Here is a 21,338-nt window from a genome sequence, read left to right on the forward strand (position 1 = left end):
TAATGGATGGATGCATGAATGGATGGATAGATGAATGAACGAATAAAGAAGCAGGCCGACAGACAGATATATGGATGGATGGACAGACAGACAGACAGTGTGTGTATTCCTTAACTGTCTCTCTCTGCAGGCTGGTGGTGATGTGTATAGCTGGTTTATTCTTTATTCCTGTTATGGGTCTGACTGGGTTCCACTTGGTGCTAGTGGCCAGGGGGCGCACTACTAATGAACAGGTAACGCACACACACACACACACACACACACGTATACACACACACACACACAGTAGTTTGTAAATCTGATTACATTAATTTAAATTATTTTACAATTGGTTATTATTTTAATAATATAAGCAGATTTAAGAACAATGCAGCTCAACTTTTTGATTATGTATGTGGATCTGAATTCAAATCCAAATCTGAATTTTAAAGTTAAATATCAATATGAGTTAAATTTTAATTAGATTCTTAAGTTAATTTTGAATCTGTCTGCAGCATCTGCCTTTTATAAACTATGAACCGTTCTCTCTCTCTCTCTCTCTCCCTTCTTTCATTTCTCTCTCTCTCCATCAGGTGACAGGGAAGTTCCGTGGGGGAGTGAACCCTTTTACTCGTGGTTGCTGTGGCAACGTGAAGCACGTTCTATGCAGTCCCTTAGCTCCGAGGTACATCACACACACACACACACACACACACACACACACACACACACACACACACTGGTATCTGACCACCGCCTCCCTCTATGAGTCACTTTAGTGCAGACAGTGGGCTTTTATTTTCCGGCTTATACAGTTTAACTGAACAGCCCTGTACACCCAGTCTATTAATCTACCCATCTATATACAATCACTGACTGCAGAACCATAAATCACCCCAGCTGTCCTATAAAAAAACTCTCAGAGGCTTCCTTTAGGTAGTGTACCTCCTGGTGAGAGACAGACATGCCTTTTACCATCCACTGTATACAATAAAGCATTATAGAGAGCCCCCTATGCTTTATGTAGTGTATTACAGTCTGTCATAATCAGTTTATGGATCATATGAACATTATAGTGCACTATGAAGCATTATAAAGCACCCCCTATGTTCCTGTATGGTATTACAGTCTGTCACAATGAATAATTGGATCATATAAACATTATAGAGCGCCCCCTATGCTTCCTGTAGTGTTTTACAGTCTGTCAGAATGAATAATTGTTACATATAAACATTATAGAGAGCCCCCTATGCTTTATGTAGTGTATTACAGTCTGTCATAATGTGTTTGTGGATCATATGAACATTATAGAGCATTATAGAGCACCCCCTATGCTTTATGTAGTGTGTTACAGTCTGTCAAAATGAGCATGGGAATCATATGAACATTAAAGTGCATTATTGAGTGCCCCCTATGCTTCCTGTAGTGTATTACAGTCTGTCGAAATGAGTGTGAGGACCATATGAACATTTTAGTGCATTATAGAGCACCCCCTATGCTTTATGTAGTGTGTTACAGTCTGTCAGAGTGAGTTTGTGGATCATATGAACATTATAGGGTATTATAGAAGGCCTGTTATGCTTCCTGTACTGTATTACAGTATATCAGAGTAAGCATGTGGACTATATGAACGTCATATAGCATTATATGGTGTGTTTATAGAGGGTGGAGTGTCCCAAGACTTTTGGTTTACAGGGTGTGGGTGTGTTTTGTACTCTGTCAAGGGATAATATGTATTTACTGTATGAATGGCAGATGGAAAGCCTTGTTTGGTCTGTGGAGACGCTTAATGGGAGGATTTTGAAAAACAATGGGCGTCTGTAGGCGCTGTGTGTGTGTGTGTGTGTGTGTGTGTGTGTGTGTGTGTGTGTCCTGTTTTGCTCTGCTTCGACCTAAGAACACTCTCCCTTTCAGACACACCTACTAGAGGGAAAAACAGATGTGTTGAAGGGTTTTAATCACTGGTTAGAACAATGGAAAAAGAGAGAAAGATTAGGAGGACGAGAGACATTGTGGAAACACTGGCTTTAAAGTGAAAGTTCAGACAAACAAAAATGTATCCATCCTCCCCCCGAAAAAATCACAGGCTTGTATCATTTGATCGTTTTTGCGTCTCAAGTTTCCTTCTTTAGTTTTGAAATGGTGCTACGATGCTAATGTGATGCTAACAGGTACTGGAAGTCTATGTACACCAATTAGCATGTTGCTAATTGCATGCCTGAATCATCAGAACTGTCTGCAAAAGGTTCTTTAACTTTTCTTATGGATCCAGGTGGTTCTCTGAGGTGACTTTATTTTTAAGAGTGAGCAGCCAATCAGAATGCAGCATAACTTATAGATTGAACAATGTGTGTTGGCAGAGCCTCTGAGGTTGCGGCTGTGTCCCAAATCACACAATTAATACAAGTTTGGTTTAATAAACTTTGAATTAAACAGTTAACAGCCAATCAGAACGCAGCATAACTTACAGCTTGAGCAGTGTGCATTGGCTGAGGCTCTGAGGTTGCGGCTGTGTCCCCAATCGCAGTCTTATAACTAGATTGGTTTAACCTATTTTTATTTAAACAGTTAACAGCCAATCAGAATGCAGCATAACTTTTAAATCGTACAGTGTTTGCGGCTGTGTCTCAAATCGCACTCCAAAATCAAGATTGGTTTGAAGAAGTTTGAGTTAAACCGTTAACAACCAATCAGAATGCAGCATACCTTATTGAGATCGAACAGTGTGTGTTGGCAGCACCTCTCAGGTTGCGGCTGTGTCCCAAACTGCACTCTTAAAACAAAATTAGTTTGAAGAACTTTTGATTTAAACAGTTAAACAGCCAATCAGAATCCAGCATAATTTATAGATTAAACCAATGTGTTGACGGAGCCTCTGAAGTTGGGGCTGTGTCCCAAATCGCAGTCCTATAACAAGATTGATTTAAACTATTTTTATTTAAACAGTTAACAGCCAATCAGAATGAAGCTTAACTTTTAGATCGAACAGTGTTTGCGGCTGTGTCCCAAATCACTGTCTTAAAACAAAATTGGTTTGAAGAACTTTAATTTTAACAGTTAACAGCCAATCAGAATGCAGCATAACATATAGTTTGAAGAGTGTGCTTTGGCGGACTCTCTGATGTTGTGGCTGTGTTCCAAACCACACTCCTAAAACAAGATTGGTTTGAAGAACTTTGATTTAAACAGTTAACAGCCAATCAGAATGCAGCATAGCTTATAGATTAAACAGTTTGTTTGCGGAGCCTCTATTTGATTTAAACAGTGAACAGCCAATCAGAATGCAACATAACTTATAGATCGTACAGTGTTTGCAACTGTGTCCCAAATCGCACTCCTAAAACAAGATTGGTTTGAAAAACCTTTGATTTAAACAGTTAAACAGCCAATCAGAATGCAGCATAACTTATAGATGGAACAGTGTGTGTTGGCGGAGACTCTGAGGTTGCGGCCGTGTCCCAAACCACACTCCTAAAACAAGATTGGTTTGAAGAATTTTGATTAAAACAGTGAACATCCAATCAGAATGCAGCATAACTCATAGATCAAACAGTGTGCATTGGCAGAACCTCTCAGGTTGTGGCTGTGTCCCAAACCGCACTCCTATAACAATATAATCATCAGAACTGTCCACAAAAGATTCTTCAACATTTCTTAAGGATTCAGGTGGTTCTCTGAGATGAAGAACCAACGAGTAACCTTGTCCCAAATCGCACTCTTAAAACAAGATTAGTTTTTAGAACTATGAACAGCTATTAGCCAATCAGAAGGCAGCATAGCGAATAGATTGAAGAGTGTGTGTTAGCAGATCCTCTCAGGTTGAGGCTGTGTCCCAAACCGCACTTTTAAAACAAGATTCCTCCATGGTTTTATAGTATCAAGGACCTTGGTTTTAACCGCAAACAGCCAATCAGAGCACAGCATAGTTTAGTTTGGCAAAGGCTGTGTCCCAAACTGCATTTTGCAGCCTTAAAAGCAAAAAAATAAAAAAGCATCTTAATGCAGTTCTCCACCATAACCATTCCCGATGCCTCTAAGAACCGGGGCAGTGCCTCTAAAACTGTGGCTGTGTCCCAAACTTTAAGGGTTCTTTAGTAACAGGCAGTTCAAGATGGCTCAGAAGAATCATCTAGATGTTAAAACTGGGGGGTGGGCGTTATGTCTCTAAAATAATATCACGATATTTCATGGTATTTTCCCGATAACGATACTCTTGACGATGTGACAAAACACTGAAATAAAAAAAAAATTATTTCATGAATACACTACTGCAACAAAATGAAAATTACATTTTATTACTACATACGATATGATATGGCACACTTCTAAATGAGATATTAAAAAATACAAAAAAATTGATCAGATTTGTAACAGAAGTCAATGATCCAGAATGTCATGATTCTAATAATAACAAATATCTCCATATATCCAGGATTAAAGTAAAATAAATGATACTGGACAGATATAATCTGTCTCTAGTATAAATATAATGGGAAATTATGAGAACAGTGTGAATTTTTTTATTTTGCTAAAAACAGTAAAAAAAAAAAAAAAAAAAAAAAAAAAAATGATACCCTGATGTGATATATATGATAATTAGGGGTGGGTGATATGGCACCATATATCATGTTATAATATCGTTCACCATATTCAAAAATGTTGCTGATATTATTATGGTTCTTTGAGTTAACTTCTCCTAAAGAAACCTTAAGGTACCAGGATGTATCAGGATTCTGTCAGCTGCGTTCTGATTGGCTGTTCAAGCATCCCTCTTTGTCTGTGTCAAACTGTGATTCAAATGAATCAGTTCAAATGAATCAGATTCGGAAAATGAATCATTGTTTGGAAACTCATATTGGCGCCTCCTGCTGGTCACATCAGTGTATCTGCATCAGGAAATCTGATTTAGGGAGTCTTTCTAATTTTATTTTATATTAATTACGGGTTTATTTAACACGATTCATTGTTCTTGGTGTGTGTGTGTGTGTGTGTGTTTATACAGGTATATGGTGGACCCCAGGAAGAAACCAGCTTTCCCCATCAAACCTCCGTTCCTCCGGCCGGTGCTGCCCGACCGCTGCGTCACCGTCAAACTCAGTGATAACGGCATCCACGGCAGCATCCTCAGAACCAAAGTGAGTCCAAAACATCCTCTCTTACCTCTGATCCGTCCAGATTATACGGATCAGTCTGTTGTGCAGGGTTTTAAATTAATAAAAAATAAATTAATTAATGAATTCACAAATATTGTATTGTTGTGGATGTAAATTATGAAACAATACTCATATCATAGATTTAGATCATATTTAAAACTATACTAACTACACATTTTGTTCCGTCAATAAACAGTCTGACTTTAATCCAGTATGGACTTCTGTAGTGTGAGTAGGCTTACACTGATACACTAACTGAGTGATTTTAATCCAGTATGAATCTGCAGTTTATATTGTTTTAGTCTTATTTTAATAATTGAATGAATGTGCCATATTTTGTTGTTGTTTTTTTTTCGGTCTAATTTTAACAACTATGGAGTGATTTTAATCCAGTATGAATCAGCAATGTGTATTTTTTTAGTCCTATTTTAATAACCATGAAGTAATTTTAATCCAGTATGAATCTGCAATATATCTTTTTTTATTATTATTTTTAATTTTAGTAACTGGGGAGTGATTTTAATCCAGTATGAATCAGCAATGTGTATTTTTTAGTCCTATTTTAATAACCATGAAGTGATTTTAATCCAGTATGAATCTGCAATATATCGTTTTGTTACGTATTTTCTTTTTTTAGTAACTGTGGAGTGATTTTAATCCAGTATGAATCAGCAGTTTTTATTGTTTTTGTCATATTTTAATAACTGTGGAGTGATTTCAATCCAGTATGAATCTGCATTATATTGTTTTAGTCTTATTTTAATAACTATGGAGTGATTTTAATCCAGTATGAATCAGCAATGATTATATTTTTTAGTCTTATTTTAATCACTGTGGAGTGATTATATATATATATATATATATATATATATATATATATATATATATATATATATATATATATATATATATATCTATATATATATTTTTTTTTTTTTTTTGGTCTTATTTTAGTAACTGTGGAGTAAACAAGTCTATTTTGGTCTTGTTAGACTACAGGACATGGTTCCAGAAATTCATGCTCTTGGCTTTTTTGTGCATCAGCTGCAGAAGAGGCTCCCTTCTAGGACAGATCCATGCAGACAAAGTCTGAGAACTGCAGCAGTGTAAAGTGATTTTAATCCAGTATAAATTAATGTATAAATATGATTGTTTGTGTTTCAGTCTAAAATCAGTCTGGATGGTCTCGGGGAGAAGAATTCGGACATCCAGCCGCCTCTTCCTCCCAAAGCTGAACGCCACAACCAGCTCCAGAACCAGCTCCAGAACCAGCTCCAGAACCAGCTCACCTCCAGCGAAGGCAAGCAGCCCAGACCTGTGCCCAGACCTTAAATTTATTATATGTTTAATTATTAATGCAACAACAAATATGAAATGCATTATTATCTGTTTGTCTGTTTATAATAAACTTTATGTATGGGCCGAGTGCCATCAAACCCTTCCTCACAGCAGTGTTCCAGTGTCTTGTATAAACCCGTCTCAGAGGAGCGGATGGGTGTAGTAACTGCAGAATTATGAGTCATGTTGCTGCTGGTGTTTTAGTCGTGAGCTGATGCCTCCCTCTGCTGGTAGTGAGCAGTAGTGATTCACTCTGGTTCACTTTTTAATCTGATTTATTATTTTCTTCACTTTCCAGAGAGTTCTCTGTCCAGCAAACCCACCAACCCCCCCACCCCGGCCATGTACAGATACACACCCTCCTTCAGCACCATCCCCAAAGTGCATTACCACGCCGCCGGAGAGAAGGTGAGCACAAGAGAGAGGGATTTAACCCTTTCAGACTCTGCATCAGTTACAATTAAGATCATGTATTTTCTTTATTTTTAAAGGGTTTGTTTGAATATAACAATATTAACGCTGTTTGAGAGCTGCTGTCCTTTAGAATAGACCATGAACCAGCCAATGAACTAGTTTATAAACCAATTAAACGTAGCTTGGCCCCGCCCACTGCAAAAACACTGAAAAAACAGTAGTACTATTTAATTTTTTATCATTTAATGTGATTTACAACACTTTTTAATCATATTATTGTACTGTTTAGGGATGGTTTATGAAATAAAAAGGTCAATATGAAATATAAAATATATTACACACAGGCTTCCAGTACAATGGAAATAAAAAAAACTATGAAGTATTTTAGTTCATTGGATTAATTTGCTATATAAATAGATTTATCTTCTTTTCTGTGCATTACAGACAGGAAAACAGCATTCTTATATATATTTTCCTTTACTGGAGATAATTCAGGTTAAGCAAAGAGAACCACCTGCTACTTAAACACACGAGTATCAACATATCATCACTGTTAACTTAACAAGGGGAAGTAAAACAAGAAAATCGTAATTTTTGTGGAAGGCAATGTGAAAACAGATTTCATATAGTTACCATCTAGCAACACCATAGCAGCCACGTAACACCACCACGTCAACCATCATGAAAACTATAATCACCACCTAGTAACACCATGGCCGCCATGTAGCAACACCACATCAACCACCTAGAAACACTATAGCAAGTACTGAGCAACACCACATCAACCACCTTGGAACATATAATAAACCATCTAGCAACTCCATAGCTGCCAGGTAGCAACACTACATCAGCCACCTTGAAAACTATAGTAACCAACAAGCACCATAGGCACAACACCATAGCAACCATGTAGCAACACCACATCAACCACCTTGAAAACTATAGGAACCATCTAGCAGCTCTGTCGATGCCTAGTAGCAACACTACATCAACCACCTTGAAAACTATATTAACTACCAAGCACCATAGCTGCCACGTAGCAACACCAAATCAACCACCTTAAAAACTATAGTAGCCACCAAGCACCATAGGCGCAACCTATCAACCACCTTGTAAACTATAGTAGCCATCTAGGAACACCATAGCCACCATGTAGAAACACCACATCAACCACCTTGAAAACTAGTAGCCACCTAGCACATCATTTAAACCACCTTGGAATATATAGCAGCCACCTAGCATATCATATCAACCACCTTGGAACATATAGTAACCATCTAGCAACTTCATAGCAGCCCCGTAGCGACACCACATCAACCACCTTAAAAAAACTATAATAACCACCGAGCAGCTCTGTTGATGCCAAGTAGCAACACTGCATCAACCACCTTGTAAACTATATTAACTACCAAGCACCATAGCTGCCATGTAGCAACACCATATCAACCACCTTGAAAACTACATTAACCACCAAGCACCATAGGCGCAACCTATCAACCACCTTGTAAACTATAGTAGCCATCTAGGAACACCATAGCCACCATGTAGCAACACCACATCAACCACCTTGAAAACTAGTAGCCACCTAGCACATCATTTAAACCACCTTGGAACATATAGTAACCATCTAGCAACTTCAAAGCAGACCCGTAGCAACACCACATCAACCACCTTGAAAACTATAGTAACCACCTAGCAGCTCTGTCGATGCCAAGTAGCAACACTGCATCAACCACCTTGTAAACTATATTAACTACCAAGCACCATAGCTGCCACGTAGCAACACCATATCAACCACCTTGAAAACTATATTAACCACCAAGCACCATAGGCGCAACACTATAGCAACCACACAGCACCTCTGCATATTTTTAATGCACAATACTATTGTATTACTATTGTCTACATTTGTTGTCATTGTTCCTCCTCAGGTCATGATGTCTGAAGACTCCAAATCATCCGCGATTCTGGAGGAACGAGGTCACGACTACCAATCCGAACCCAACCTGGACCTGCCAGATTGCGGCGCCGCTCCTCTTCACCGGACCTTCCAGTCATCTCCGTTCCAGCTGGACTCCATCAGCACCACCAGCCCGCGCTCCCTCAGCCTGAAGCATGGCGGCCGCAGGGCCGAGCACTCGCCACCAGGGGGCGGCGGCGGCGGCAGACCCGACCCGGTCGCCTCCACACCACACCGGGGCGTGTTTTCACCGGGGACGCTCTCCAGCCGCAACGGGAGCCTGTCCTACGACAGCCTGCTAACTCCCAGCGTAGCACCCTCTGCCGGCGAGTGCGTGGCTCATCCGGGCGTGCCGACCATGGGCTTCCACTCGCCTTTCCTGCCCACGAAAATGTGCCACGTGCGCAGACCCGAACTGCAGCCGCAGCCCATGGTGTCCCCGTACAGCCCCGTCCGCACCGGGCTGATGTACGGACGCCATTCGCCTCACCTTAGGGAGAGAGAGCGAGAAAGAGAGCGAGAGCTGGAGAGGGATCCCTCGCCCGTCCGCTACGACAACCTCTCCAAAACCATCATGGCGTCCATCCAGGAAAGGAAGGAGATGGAGGAGCGGGAGAAGCTCATCAACCGCCACATCCAGGCCAACTACGCCAACGACTCGGGCGTCTTCGACGGCTGCAGCCGAATCCCACCCACGGCCTGTTACCCTGAGGGGCAGAGGGCGCCGGGGGCCAGGGGGTACGGTTCCCGAGACAACCTCATAGGGGTGGGGTTGGTGGGGTACGCCCCCCGGACGCCCGTGCTCCGCTCCTCCGCCACCTCGCTAGCCCGAGCCCCCAGAACTTCCACTACCTCCCTCCACACGGAGGCTGGAGGAGGGGGGAACCTGCAGTACCGGTCTCCTGCCCACCAGCCCCACCATTCTCCTGCAGCCGCACCCAGATCCCCTTCCTACGCCCACCAGAAGGTCTCCTTCATCAGCTCCCTGGAAAGAGCAGAGTCTCCACACTTAGGAACGAGGTATGAATCACAACAAACTATATCAGGTTTAGTTTAGTGTAGTTTGTTGGTATTTGTAGTGTGTTGGTATTTGTAGTGTATTGTTATTTGTAAAGTATTGGTATTTGGATCATGTTGGGATTTACAATGTATTGGGATTTGTAGTGTGTTGGGGTTTGTAGCGTGTTGGGATTTGTAAAGTATTGGTATTTGTAGTATGTTGGTATTTGTGCTGTGTTGGGATTTGTACCACATTGGTATTTGTAGCATGTGTTTTTGCACCGTTTTGGTATTTGTACCATGTTTGTATTAGTAATGTGTTGGGATTTGTACTGTATTGGTATTTGTAGCGTGTTGGGATTTGTACCATGTTGGTATTTGTAATCTACTGTATTTGTACTGTATTGGTGTATGTGCTTTGTTGGCATTTGGTATCAATTGACATTAGTAACACTTTGGTATATTAGTATTTGTACTGCATCACTATTGGTCCTATATTAGTATTGATATTATATAGTTATCGGTTCTATATTAGTATCGATACTTCATGGATATTGGTCATGTATTAGTATTGATACTGCATGTATATTGGTTCTATATTAGTATTGATACTGTATTTCTATTGATTCTATATTGGTATTGGTACTGCATCACTGTTGGTCCTATATTAGCATTGGTACTGCATAGCTATTGATTCTTTATTGTTATTTGGTACTGTATCGGCACTGTATTACTATTGATCTTATGATGGTGTCAGTACTGTATTGGTATTGGTACTATATTAGTACTGGGACTTTCGGTACTTTCTTTATGGTATATAGGTATTGATGCTCGATTAGAATTGAAACTGTATTGGTGTTTGTACTGTATGGGTATTAATATGTAATGGCTATGTTGGCATTAGTACTATATTGATACTGTAGTATTATTGGTTCTGTATTGGCACTGTATCACTATTGATGCTACATTGGTTATTGATACTGTGTGGGTATCGGTACTATATTGATGTTAATGATGTTGATATTAATAATGCATTGCTGGTTGTGGTACATCGGTATTAATGCTATATTGGGCGTTGCTGTATTGGGTATTGATTTTTGTATTGGTCTAATACTTGATTCTTCTCTCACATCTCTCTTTTTATTCCCTCGTTTATAGAGAGGACCTCGGCCAGGTCAAAGTCAATGGGCAGGCGCGAGACTGCCACCACGGGGCTCCCTCTGGAACTGCGCTCAGCCCCAGCCGGCACAGCAACGTCAAAAAGGTGACGGGAGTGGGCGGGACTACCTATGAGATTTCAGTCTAACGGAGGGCTGAAGTAACCAATCCCTGTGTGAAGAAGCACTGCCATGGCAACCGACACTACCACCATCATCATCATCAATATCACCATCACCATCATCTTCTACCACAACAACAACAACAGCGACAACGATGACGTCTGTGCAAAAAGTGAAATCTTCTCTGTTTTTACTCTGATCTGGAAACCGACACTGTAAGAACCGACCAATCACAGCCTTTCTCACGTGGGACGGACTGATGGTCCAATCAGAGAAGGTTTCTTCACTGTGCCTGTCTCTGCCCTTTTGGTGACTGAAGGGATGGGCGGAAACATTACTCTCTGTGTGTGTGTGTGTGTGTGTATATGAGTGTGTGTGTATATGAGTGTGTGTGTGTGTGTATATGAGTGTGTATGAGTTTGTGTGTGTGTGTGTGTGTGTTCGTCAAACATCAGTCAAATGTTTATCAGGAGTTTTTTAAAGGAGAAGTCCAGCGTTTTCTAGTCTGATCTCATTCTGATAAAAAAATTAATAAAATAAATAAATATTCGCTATTCAGAAGGAATATACTGATAATGATATAAATAGTATTTGCAGTATTTGTATTTAACCTTATGAACTTAAAGGAGAACTGTGGAGTAAAATTGACTTTTAATGTAGTAAAACATGATAAAGAGTACTAACCTTTGTTGAATAGCACACCTCCGCTTTCTTGCAGCTTTCCAAGATCCAGTCATTTTTTGAGTTTGTCCAAACCAAGCTCTATGGGGCATATTTTTCCCCTGCAGATAAATCGATTTTTACACCGTTATTCATGCTCAAAGTAGCTCCACACCTCATTGGTAGAATCCAGAGAGCCTTGACATTTAAAATGAGGCATTAAGAACTTTAAAAGTGCACAAACAGCTTATTAAAAAACACTGTTTCCATCCTGTAGTGTAACCTAATCTCTGGGCGCCATCATTTTAAGGTAAAAGTGACTGATTATGACTTCTTGTGCACTTTAAAAAGTTGTTAATGCCTCATTTTAAACGTCAGGGTTTTACAGATTCTACCAATGAGGTGTTTAGCTACTTTAAGCCTGAATAACGTTGTAAAAAATTATTTATCGATTTATCTAAAGCATTAGAATAAGTTTGGACAATCTTAGAAAGCTGTGGGAGAGCGGAGATGTGCTATTCAACAAAGGTTAATACTCTTTATCATGTTTTACTACACTAAAAGTCAATTTTACACCAGAGTTTAACTCCTTTAACGTTGGACATTCAAAGAGGCATGACACTAGGCCATAAGAAACCATTGATCATACAGCCGTCTGCCAAGGGTGCTGGCACTAGATGTCTGTGGAGCTCTTCTGTGGCTTTTGTACGTCTCCCAGCTCCCAGATTCTTCATGTTGTTGGTGCATGCCTTTTTCTATCCACTGCTGCTAAGAGTGAAAACACAAATCAAGAATCAACAGCGTTTTGAGTTTACGTCAGACTCCGATCAGACCGGAAAACGCCGGACGTTTCCGTTAAGTGTCAGATGAGGAATGCCAGCTGGCCTTATTGTGTCCCTTTATTCATAATAATGTAATAAAAGAATATGGGTTAAAAAAAAAAACTCTAAAGCTATGAAGCATCAAAGTTTTAAAAAGTTAAGTTTTCGTCTCTGAAAAGGGCTGAATATTCCTACTGTCCATTTATTAATATCTCTGATATCTATAATCATACGAAAAGGTGCTCAGATACACTAACGTCTGTGTGGAATTACCCAGGAAATATGCTCAGGTGGGGCTTCAGGTGTCAACTCTGCTTAAAATCATATGCATATTCCAATTTTACAATTTTACAAAGCTTTGAAATGGTGCATTTGCATTATTATTCCATCATATGATGGTTTAATTGGTTAAATCAATGACCTAAAATGAAAAGTCCTAATAAAACAATAATAATATAGTATATTGCTATCATATGACCACCTCTTTTTTTTTTTTTTTTTTTTACTAATTTTTATCCCATTTTCTCCCCAATTTACAAGACACACATTAGAACTCCCCCTATCACTAGTGATGCCCCCCAACACCAGAAGGGTGAAGACTAACACACACCTCCTCCGATACATGTGAAGTCAGACTCCGCCTCTTTTTGAACTGCTGCTGATGCTGTAGCATTACCGAGTAGCATCACAGCGCTAACGCTCGGAGGAAAGCGCAGTGACTAGCTTCTGATACATCAGCTCACAGACGCAGCATTGTGCTGATCCACATCACCCTAGAAGTGATGAGGGGAAAGAGAGCGCCATCTACTGTACCCACCCAGAGAGAGAGCAAGGCCAATTGTGCTCTCTCAGGGCTCTGACAGCTGATGGCAAGCTGCATGACCGGGATTCAAACTGGCGATCTCCTGGATCACAGTGGCAGTGCTTTAGACCGCTGGACCTGTGTACTATATGATCAGTGGAACGGGAAAACAGATAATGGGTGTAGAAACAAGGAGGTGGTCATAGGATCAGTTACAAGTTTGGGCCAACCTTAAATTCAGTGTTTTCTCTAATTATTTTAAAATGTTCTGTATTGTAGATTAATACTAAAGTCATCCAAACTATGAATAAAAAACATATGGGATGATTTATTGAACAAAAAAGTGTTAAACAAACCAGAATATGTTTTATATTTATTTATTGGTTGGATTTTCTCAGTCAGCTTTATGAGGTAGGGTCTTCTGGAATTCAGGCTTTCAGTTAACAGCTGTGCTGAACTCATCAAGAGTTAATAACTTGAATTTCTCCTCTCTTAATGTGTTTGAGAGCATCAGTCAATCCAAAACAGTATCCTCAAATGCAGTCGCAAAAAAACATCAAAAACATAAAATGATGAAACTGGCACTCATCAGGGCCGCCCCCAGGAAAGGAACAGCAAAAGTTCCCTCTGTTGCACAGGATAAGTTCATCGTATTGTATGTAATTTGGTTTGTTTAACACTTATTTTAAGTTACTACATGATTCCTTATGTGTTTCTCCATAGTCTGGATCACTTTACTATTCATTTACTATATATAAAAAAAATAATCATAAAAACATTAAATCAGAAGGTGTGTTCAAACTTTTGACTGGTCCTGTATGTGTAATTCCAGTTGTGTAATTAATGCAGGCCCTATATGAGCATGTTCTCTGGGTGATTTCTCTCATTATGAATGTGTAAAACTACCTTCCAGTATCATCTATACCATCCATCATCTCTGAAGATTACCCACAATTCCTTATTTCTGTACATCTCAACATTTTCTCAGGCTGTAGCTGATACTGGTGTCAATCTCTAAATGTCTTATCAAAAATAACTCACCTAAAATTGGTTGGAATCTAATATTTATATAAAATAAAATTAAATAATATTTGTTATATACCAGTATAAATTCTACTTCCTATTGTTATTTTTATTATTATTATTGTTTGTACTATATCAATCTATATTACATCTAAATAAAAAAATATCTAGCAATTAAATATCATAAAAAGAAAACCAGTATAATTTTTTTTTATTTGTTTATAATTTATAAATATTTTTTCAGAAACACAGAAATTCAGAGTTAATTATGAGAATAATAAAATATAATTAATTGTTAATTATAAAAAAATTAATTACAGTTATATAACATTATTATACAAATACACTTTCCATTTTCGTAATTTATATTAAAATGTTTTATTTATTAGTTTATTACATTAATAGACCTCAATTATTCAACCTTTAAAGACATGAAATTCCAATAAAAATGATTTGTTATACATTATTGTTATTTTTATTTTTAGAAGTAGTGGTAGTATTTGTAAAATAACAAAAAATACATAATATTTTTACAAAAATCTAAATTATAATAGACCTTATAAATTAATACAGTAATTATTATTATTTTATTTAATTCAAATATGGTCCTAATAATCATAAAGATTATTCAATTATTATAATAATGCAATAGTTCTAAATTTAGTGTAGCCACAATTATCAAAATTCCATCAATATTAAGGTGAGTAATTTAATGTATTATATTATAATGTATTTGATATATTTATATATATATATGTACAGATTAACACCAGCAGCTACAGGTCTGTCCAATCATAAGGTGCTTCATCTCAAACACTCAAAAAACACTGAAAACAGGTCATAAACAGGTGAGCACACCTGTCGTAAGGAAGGGTGGGCGTGGCCAATGCGGTCACACAAACTGACAGGAATAAATTTACATATGCAAATGAATGCAGAGCCACACAATTTACTTATGAACAGCAGTGATGAGGATCAGTTGCACAACTGATTGATTGGTTAATTTGCTCACCTGTGATTGGTTAATTTGCTCACCTGTGATTGGTTAGCATTGGTTAGCAATTAGCATGTTGCCACATATTAATACAGTATTGCTACGACCAGTATCGCGATAATGACTGACTGTCGCACACCGTGAATCACTGGACAGGTGAAGCACACCTGTAGTGAATGTCTGCAGGTGATCTCAGGTGTTCGATACCTGAACATCCAATCGGAGAGCAGCTCTGTTCTGTTCTGAAACCGAACTGGAGCGACGATTGTAGTCCCCTTTCATAATCATCCTGTTTTTTTACTCGTCTGTTTTTTACATTTATCATTGAATCGTGACTCCACCCACAATCAGGCTCCGCCCACTGATGTGTGTTGTGTGAGTTTTTGTAATTACTATTGCTCAGGTGGACAAACGCCAATTTAACTCTGAATTGTGATTATATACACTGAGGAGGAGGCGGAGCTATAGTTTTTCTCTCATTAATAGAGTGAATATTAATATTAATAACACTCTAAATGTAGGTATTGTGATATTATACACTGCTGAAGGAGGCGGAGCTACAGTTTGTTTCTCATTATTAGGGTGAATATTAATATTAATAACACTCTAAATGTAGGTATTGTGATATTATACACTGCTGAAGGAGGCGGAGCTACAGTTTGTCTCTCATTATTAGAGTGAATATTAATATTAATAACACTCTAAATGTAGGTATTGTGATATTATATACTGCTAAAGGAGGCGGAGCTACAGTTTGTCTCTCATTATTAGAGTGAATATTAATATTAATAACACTCTAAATGTAGGTATTGTGATATTATATACTGCTAAAGGAGGCGGAGCTACAGTTTGTCTCTCATTATTAGAGTGAATATTAATATTAATAACACTCTAAATGTAGGTATTGTGATATTATATACTGCTAAAGGAGGCGGAGCTACAGTTTGTCTCTCATTGGGGTTTAATTGAAGTTTGTCCAGCTGAGATAAAGCACATGGGTAAGGTAACATTTGTGGGCGGTGCCTGGAGAGGGTGATTGATTGACAGCTATGCCACATAAAAGAATCACAGCCATTGTTTTGTATCTTGTACTTTAATTTTTTTTATGCCCAATATTTAGAGAGTTATTTGATATATTTCTCTTTTTTTATACAGTTCAAATCTGGAGTGGATGTTTGTATTTTTGCGTGGATTTTTTTTATAATTTATGTGTATACATTTTTTGGTTATTTTTTTGCTTATTTTTGGGTCAGAAATGAACTTTTGTTTGGGGGCAGAATGTTGGAAGATGCCTGGACCGACTTAAAGAGGAGTTCCAGTTGAATTTTTTTTATTCTTTACGTATATTTTAGGTATTCAGAGAGATTTTGGTGTGGAACGCTACATTTTTGATAAAATTACCCAATTAAAAATGGCTCTGAAAGCTTATTCACATAAAATTATTATACTGAGATGCTGTTTTAGCGGAGTTCTGAGAAGATTCTGAGTCTAAAACATGCATTAAAATTTGCGTATCTTAAAATTAGTGGAGGGATACATACGTTATGCGGGGTGCAGTGTGGCAAAAAAATAGTTCCTATAGTATCTAAAGAAATTTATATTTTTTTTCCAGGTTTGCCACTATTTTACAACCATTAACATTCCAAATAAACGTATTTTTGTTAGAAAAATAAATAAATAAACATATATAGGTGTACAGATGGGTTTAGACATTAGTAAATAAAATTGCTATATATATTCATACATACATATAAATATATTTTTGTTATAAACCGATGCCTAGCTACATTCACCACCATAATAAAGAAACCTTAATCTTTAATTTTTTCAAAAATAGACCACAATTTCACACCAAACCCAACTCTGATTAAGTTTATATCAAATACCTAATTATACCAAGAATTTAAAGAATTTAATGGACTTCCCCTTTAAGAGGAGCTGCTGTTATAGGGGAATAATAGAAGCTGCCTTTTTAATGTTTTGTGTAAAGCTCAGATCTGCTCAGAGAAATCATTAATCTGCTGTCATATTGGAGCACTTCAGCCTTTTTATAGTCATACGCATATCTAATTTTTGAATTTTTGTTTTTGTGTAACAGGTAAATCTCAGCGTTTAATTTACTGTAGTGCTTTACTGTAGTTACAGTCGATCATGGATCGTTGTATCATTCAGTACTTGAGTTTGTGTAACACTGAGTGTGTCTACATGCATTTCATAATCTGATTATAATCTGATTACTGCAGTTATCTGATTATTTAGTTTTAAGTATATGATAAGTATTTTATCATGTAAACAACATACTCAGTTTCTAAGATCAGAGTAAGATCTAGAAATCTGATTTAAGAAATCTGATTTTAATCTGGATTAAAGTTAAGTAATCAGATTTTACTATTAACTGTACTTTTATTGTTTTTTTATTATTCTGTAAATTTATTGGCTGGTTGCAAAGTAAAAATCTGATTATTTTCTAATTATTCAATGGAAAAAATCTGATTTCCCAAGCAAAAAAAAAACTATTTCCCAAGTAAAAATCTGATTTCTGTCTCACATGCTTATGTCCAATATTATTTTGTGAGATTAATGGCTGGTTGAAAATCAGAAATTGGATTATTGCCTATCTTATGCAACTCAATAAAAATTTCCCCATTAACTGAATAGCCAAGCAAAAATCATAATATCTAATCAAATATATAATTACAGAAGTTAAAAATTGATTACCCAAGCAAAATCTGATTACATAACAAAAATCCAAATAACCAAGCAAAATCTGATTTTTCAAAGCAAGCAAAAATCTGATTACTCAGTCATAAATCTGATTAACCAAGAAAAAATCTGATTACTCGAAGCAAACAAAAAGCTGATTATCCAATTATAAATGTGATAATGCAAGAAAGCAAAAATCTGATTACCGAAGATAACATCTGATTACTAAAATAAAAATTGTATTACCCAAGTGAAAATTTGATTACCCAATTAGAAATCTGATTACCCAAGCAAAAATCTGATCACACGAACAATAATCAGATTACTTAAGCAAAAATCCAATTATCCAAGCTGTAGTGTGATTAATCAAGAAAGCAAAAATCTGATTACCCAATCAAAAATATGATTACTCAAAGTTAACAAAAATCTGATTGCACAGTCATAAATCTGATTACCCAATCAAAAATCTGATAACCCAAGAAAGCAAAAATCTGATTGCACAGTCATAAATCTGATTACCCAAAGCACTCAAAAATCTGATTACTCAATCAAAAATCTGATAACCCAAGAAAGCAAAAATCTGATTACTCGATCAAAAATCTGATAACCTTCACAAATCTGATTACTCAAAGCCAGCAGAAATCTGATTACCCAATTATAAATCTAATTATTGCCGGATGTAAACCTTTCCATTGTTTTTTCATAATCTGATTACCCAGGTAAAAATATGCATGCGGTTATGGGAACTCTTTGCTGGGTTTATGAGAAGCTCTGATGTTGTGGCGTAATCAGACTCTGAAGTGAATATGTAAATGCACTCAGTGATCTGATCTCATCTGCAGTTTAATACAGGACTCCTCTGCTGTGTCTGGTTTAGGTCTGGACTGTGTTCTGTGTGTCGTATGAAGTAATTTTTGCTCTTTTTGAAGAAAGGAAGGCGTGGTCCGGCGTTTCCTCCCGCGCTGTCTGGAACAGCAGGCCATTGTGGAGGAAATGAGAATAAAGTGTAGAATTGTAGATTAAACCTGTAACTACGGGACTTTTCTGTTCAAATAAAGAATTGTGTTCTGAAGAAAAGAGAATATTATAGTTTATTATCGAGGTACAGCTATTATTTTTTTGTTCATCCGAGAAAAAAAAGAAGTATCTGAATAAATATAGCGTAAAAGATGATGCGTTTCCTCTCTTCCTTTCTTTTACATAAAAAACACCTTTTGCTTAGAAACAGACAGTTTTGCACATCTCTGCTGGATTTTCTCAGTCAGCTTTATGAGGTAGAGTCTCCTGGAATTCAGGCTTCCAGTTAACAGCTGTGCTGTACTCATCAAGAGTTAATGACTTGAATTTCTTGTCTCTTAATAAAGTGTTTGAGAGCATCAGTTAAAGTAAAGTAGTGAAGAGGTAGAGTTACAGGTATACAGTGAATAGCTCTATTACAATAACCATGAAACACATCACAATTAAAATACTATAAAATTAATTAACTTAAATTAAAATACAAGAACAATACAACACATCACATCACAATTAAAATACAATTAAATTAAATTTAAATAAAATAGTATAAAAATACCAGCACTATACAACACATCACAATTAAAATACAATAAAATAAAAATAAATAAAAAATAGTAAATTAACCAAAAAACACAACACAATTTAAAATCAATTACATAGAAATAAATTAAAATATAAGAATGATACAGCACATCACAATTATAATACTTTAAATTAAATTAAAATACATGAACCATAAAAAACAACACATTACAATTAAAATCCAAAAAAACAATAACCATACAATATTAGGGTTATTTTTACCCAATATTGCAATCAGTTTATGTATTAATAATAATTTAATTAAATTAAAATACAAGAACTGTACAACACATCACAATTAAAATGCAATAAAATTTAATTAAAATAAAATAAAACACATTAACCAGTCCATAAAAACACAACACATCACAATTAAAATGCAATAAAATTTAATTAAAATAAAATAAAACACATTAACCAGTCCATAAAAAAACACAACACATCACAATTAAAATACAATAAAATTTAATTAAAATACAGTACATTAACTAAAAAACACAACATCACAATTAAAATACAATTAAATAGAAATAAATGAAAATATAAGAACGATACAGCACATCACAATTATAATACTATAAATTAAATTAAAATACATGAACCATAAAAAAACAACACATTACAATTAAAATCCAAAAAAACAATAACCATACAATATTAGGGAGTGTTTTACACAATATTTCAATTAGTTTATGTATTAATAATAATTTAATTAAATTAAAATACAAGAACTATACAACACATCACAATTAAAATACAATAAAATGTAATTAAAAGAAAATAAAAACACATTAACCAGTCCATAAAAAAACACAACACATCACACTTAAAATATAATAAAATAAAATAAATTAAAATACAAGAACCATACAACACATCACAATTAAAATACAATTAAATATAAATAAATTAAAATATAAGAACGATACAGCACATCAGAATTATAATACTATAAATTAAAATACATAAAACATGAAAAACAACACATTACAATTAAAATACAAAAAAATGTTTTACCCAATATTGCAATTAGTTAATTATTTGCTAAGACTATGAACTAAAAACCCAGATAAACAATAAACATACGAATAAAAATAATCAATCAATAATTTGTATATTGTCGCTGTCCAATAAAAAACATGTATCTTCAAAACAACAACTTTACAGGAGAGAAATAAAACTTTAATAACTTTTAATAAAAGTCAGTGTAAAAAGAGTTTAATTCAGGTAATTTTGAAGTATTTATATTGGTAATTATATTAAGTAATTTCGGCACAGTGTAAGGGACAGTTAGTGTGTTAAAATAATGTAGTAAACTAAAAATCAACAAAAATGGAAATACTTGTTTTTTATTGGATAGCAACGATGTACGCGTTTAAAATGTATAATAAAATAATGTATTATAAATAAACGAATAAACAATTATTTTATTACACTGAATAAAATAAAGGCACTCGTTAAATACAGATTAACTATTCGATAAATACAGAATATAAAAACCCAGCAATACAGGGGATGTGTCATGCTGTGCACGTGCAGTGTGTGTGTGTAAATACGCCTCGCTGGTGTGGGCGTAGAGCGCGTGCTCGCCGTGCGTGCGCGCCCCCGCTGCC

At 36.3% G+C, this 21,338-nt stretch overlaps 1 protein-coding gene across 4 annotated transcripts in view; it reads left to right on the forward strand.

Annotated features, from left to right (window-relative positions):
- zdhhc8b (zinc finger DHHC-type palmitoyltransferase 8b) overlaps positions 1-19,297 on the forward strand; it is a 67,259-nt gene extending 47,962 nt beyond the window's left edge. The window contains exons 5-12 of one of the 4 annotated variants that reach the window (XM_049470583.1): positions 131-233; positions 573-664; positions 4,982-5,114; positions 6,297-6,432; positions 6,769-6,878; positions 8,816-9,864; positions 11,002-16,039; positions 16,230-19,297. In XM_049470583.1, the coding sequence (XP_049326540.1) occupies positions 131-233; positions 573-664; positions 4,982-5,114; positions 6,297-6,432; positions 6,769-6,878; positions 8,816-9,864; positions 11,002-11,149 (1,771 nt within the window). In that variant the 3' untranslated portion in view covers positions 11,150-16,039; positions 16,230-19,297. The remainder of the gene's footprint in view (positions 1-130; positions 234-572; positions 665-4,981; positions 5,115-6,296; positions 6,433-6,768; positions 6,879-8,815; positions 9,865-11,001; positions 16,040-16,229) is intronic. The other 3 variants (XM_049470584.1, XM_049470585.1, XM_049470586.1) reach the window with 3 other exon arrangements.
- The last annotated feature ends 2,041 nt before the right edge of the window (positions 19,298-21,338 follow it).

Source organism: Astyanax mexicanus, chromosome 22 (assembly GCF_023375975.1).
Source record: "Astyanax mexicanus isolate ESR-SI-001 chromosome 22, AstMex3_surface, whole genome shotgun sequence".
Classification (NCBI taxonomy): domain Eukaryota; kingdom Metazoa; phylum Chordata; class Actinopteri; order Characiformes; family Acestrorhamphidae; genus Astyanax; species Astyanax mexicanus.